Below are 3,144 nucleotides of genomic sequence, written 5' to 3'. Positions count from 1 at the left end.
TTAATACATCACAGCCCTCACCCAGGACCTGTAACACTGGATTGACTGGCCTCACCTGATGAAACCACTGCCTCCCTATTGGACCATAATGTTCTGCTCCTCGCCCATCTCTATTTGTCACAGCCCTCATACCATTATAGCCAATAACACAATTAATGAGTGAATTATTTCCCAATGATCTGAATTAGAGAAAGAAAACTTCTTGTATTTCTTCTGTAAATACACAATCTGCTGGAATAAATCAGTATGATGTTAGAAAGAGTATTAGCTATTGAGGGGTTGTGACCCATTATATCTATCTCAGAGTCCTGGGAACATTCCACGGGGCTCAAATCCTTGAGTACTTCCTGAATACACTTAGCACATCAATGCTAGTAGGAGAAACCTGCCCACTGCTGTCAGCAGCAGTATAATTTAAGTAGACGGAGGCTTTCCATACTCACCAATGGCTGCATTGTCAATAACTCAGTTGCCTGCTGTCTTTCTCTGGGTTATCACTCACATACAGTCCAAGCACTAAGCAGGCAAAGCTAGGGATAGAAAAAGAGGCCATGAGACCCGTCATGGGCACAGTATCCAGGCCCTCGTGTCATGAAGCCCCAGAGTTTCCCTGGCTATGACTCACAGCCTAACCAACAAACATGCAGTGTTCTCTACAAAAAATGCAGCCGACTCTCCTCTTCCCCCAGAGTCAAAAGAAAAAAGGCAATGGCTATAGTTGATAATTAAAAAAACATAGAAATACAAATATCTTATGGATAAGAATATCAAAAGTATTGAGTTTTGTGTGTGAATTAGGCGATGGCATCCACAGTTATTCAACTGCCTCCTGGATTTCCAAGCAGAGAGATCCCTGGCTCACGTCACATGTCGATTTTGGTTTCCACCTGCAGATACTGTGGAATTTCTGATTTCATTATTCTTGCCTTGTGCACTAGCAGTGGTTCTCCATCATCCATGGAGCCCTCTGGACCCTCATTTCCTTCCTGCTCTCAAGTCTCCCTGGACTTGGATAGCAAGCAACTAAAGAATCTATTTTATGATGGGAGTTAATCAATTCAACGACTTACTACATTTGGAGGAGTCAATGGCACTCATCCCATCAGTCCAGTCCTTAAAATCTCCTGTATCAGAAAGTAGCAGGAGTACATGAATGAGTCACAATGTTACTGTCATGAACTGCCTTAAACCTGTAGGCCAAAGATGCCCAGAGAAAACAGAATGGCTGGGATGTAGGAGGAATTCCAGTGGGTCCATCTCATATTTTCATAAGGCAGTAGCTGAAATCTTTGAAATCCTATTCTATATTAATCTTCATTAGCTGCAGTATCCCTGCCATTTCATTACACACAAACACACACAAATGTATATATACATGCATTTATATGTATTGTAATACACACAAATGTGTGTTTGAGAGACACGCAGAGAGAGCATTTATAAACTGTAAATTCTTCCCTAAATTACCAATAATCAAATGTTTTTCATGGAAGAATAATGATAATATGTCATAAAGAAAAGTAGGATTAACTCACCCATTTGTACCTAAGGTCCAGAAAAAAAAGAAAGATAAATTTGTATCAAACATGACTGTGCTTGGATATTCATTTACATATATTCACTTATTTAATCCTCAGAGTAAACCTGATTAGTTTACTTACCAATTTAATAAATGATGCTAACAGAAGAGGTTCAAAAACTTTAGTAATATAACAAAGTTACACAGCTAGAAATGATACATGTATAATGTATATTTTGCTCTGCCTGTCTCCTAGGCTAAAATTCCTTAGGAATTACATGCCATAGCTAGGTTTTACCTGAATATCTCCTTTGACATTAATGATCAGAGGCCCCACCCTGTTACTACAAACCTCTTTTGCTTACTTTTTCACAGAATTACAGAGAACTCAGGTTCTCTGCCACATAGAAACTTCCAGTGTATTGACTTCACCTCTCAAACATCAGGCTATATCTCTCTTCATTTTTCCTGCCCAATTTTATGCACTTACTCACTTCAACACTTATCAAGACCAGCACTTTTTCTTATGTCCCTTGGACTATTAAACACATTTTCNAATGTGCCACCCAAATAAAGCTAGTTGTGTAATTCTGTCACCTTGTAGTCATGTATTTGTCCTTTGCCCCCAAATCCCTTGATCTCACAATGGCTCAACATACTTGTATACATACATAGGTCCGTGGAGATAAATGCCACAGGCACATGAGCGTCTCTGAGAAGGCAGCGTGTACATCCATCCTAGGGAGTCCCAGCAGCAGCACAGGCATCACCCACAGCAGGCAGCACGACCTACCCCTCCCCTCCTGGGACACAGTAGAAAGAGGGGTGATTCCTGGCTAGGCCACCAGATAGGTCTCAAATGTAGTTGTTGCACAGGATCACAGCTGAAGTCAACTGCAGCCTGGGGGAAATTATATATTGTCATAAGCAGATTAAATGTAATAATTATAACGGGATTTAATTTTAGAAAATTATGAAATATTTCAATATAAAAATAAGATATTGTGGTGTACCCAGATCTCGTTAATTTGTAAAATAGTCTTTATTTGCAAACACCAAGTGCCTACTATCTGTAATAACTTGGTGTATACACAATCAACACATTAATACTCATAACAACTCTAAAATAAAAGCACTAAGCTATTTCTACCTTAGGATTGAGGGCAGAGTCACAGGAAGTTTCACTAAGATCTCATGGGCTGTGACAGCGGAAATTAGAACCCATGGGGTCTGTCTCCAGGGTCTAAACTTCTAATCACTAATTTGTTCTAACCCTTGTTCACAGGTCTGTGTCCCTGGCTGATTACAACCCCTGCCTCTCCAGCCAAGGTGACACGATGTTGAATTTTAGTCACTCTTCAACCACACGACTTGACTGCTACCATACTGGCTGCACAGTAGAATCACTTGTGGAGATTTAAAAAATATAATGATGTATCATTTTCACCCAGAGATGTGCTCATTTAATTGGTCTCAGGCTGATTTGGGGATTGTACCAGTTTGAAAGCACGAATCAGCCGAGTTATCTCTTGAGAGCATTTTCCCTTGAGGCTTAGGTCCAATATTGGGGCTTGTTGGATAATATACTTTCAAGCCCTGGGCAAAGAAAGGGAGACCTCGTTTTT

General features: G+C 40.2%; 1 protein-coding gene across 2 annotated transcripts in view; it reads right to left on the bottom strand.

Moving 5' to 3' along the window:
• Positions 1 to 6: 6 nt before the first annotated feature.
• LOC109387647 (F-box/LRR-repeat protein 12-like) overlaps positions 7 to 3,144 on the bottom strand; it is a 26,999-nt gene continuing 23,861 nt past the window's right edge. Inside the window, exons 4-5 of one of the 2 annotated variants that reach the window (XM_019651728.1) lie at positions 1,536 to 1,545; positions 7 to 530 (exon numbers count right to left, since the gene is read on the bottom strand). In XM_019651728.1, the coding sequence (XP_019507273.1) occupies positions 458 to 530; positions 1,536 to 1,545 (83 nt within the window). In that variant the 3' untranslated portion in view covers positions 7 to 457. The remainder of the gene's footprint in view (positions 531 to 1,535; positions 1,546 to 3,144) is intronic. The other variant, XR_002125065.1, reaches the window with a different exon arrangement.

The sequence above is a fragment of the Hipposideros armiger genome, unplaced genomic scaffold (genome assembly GCF_001890085.2).
Source record: "Hipposideros armiger isolate ML-2016 unplaced genomic scaffold, ASM189008v1 scaffold_165, whole genome shotgun sequence".
Classification (NCBI taxonomy): Eukaryota; Metazoa; Chordata; class Mammalia; order Chiroptera; family Hipposideridae; genus Hipposideros; species Hipposideros armiger.
The sequence above is the reverse complement of the archived record's forward strand: the minus strand, read 5'-3'. Positions and strand labels throughout refer to the sequence as shown.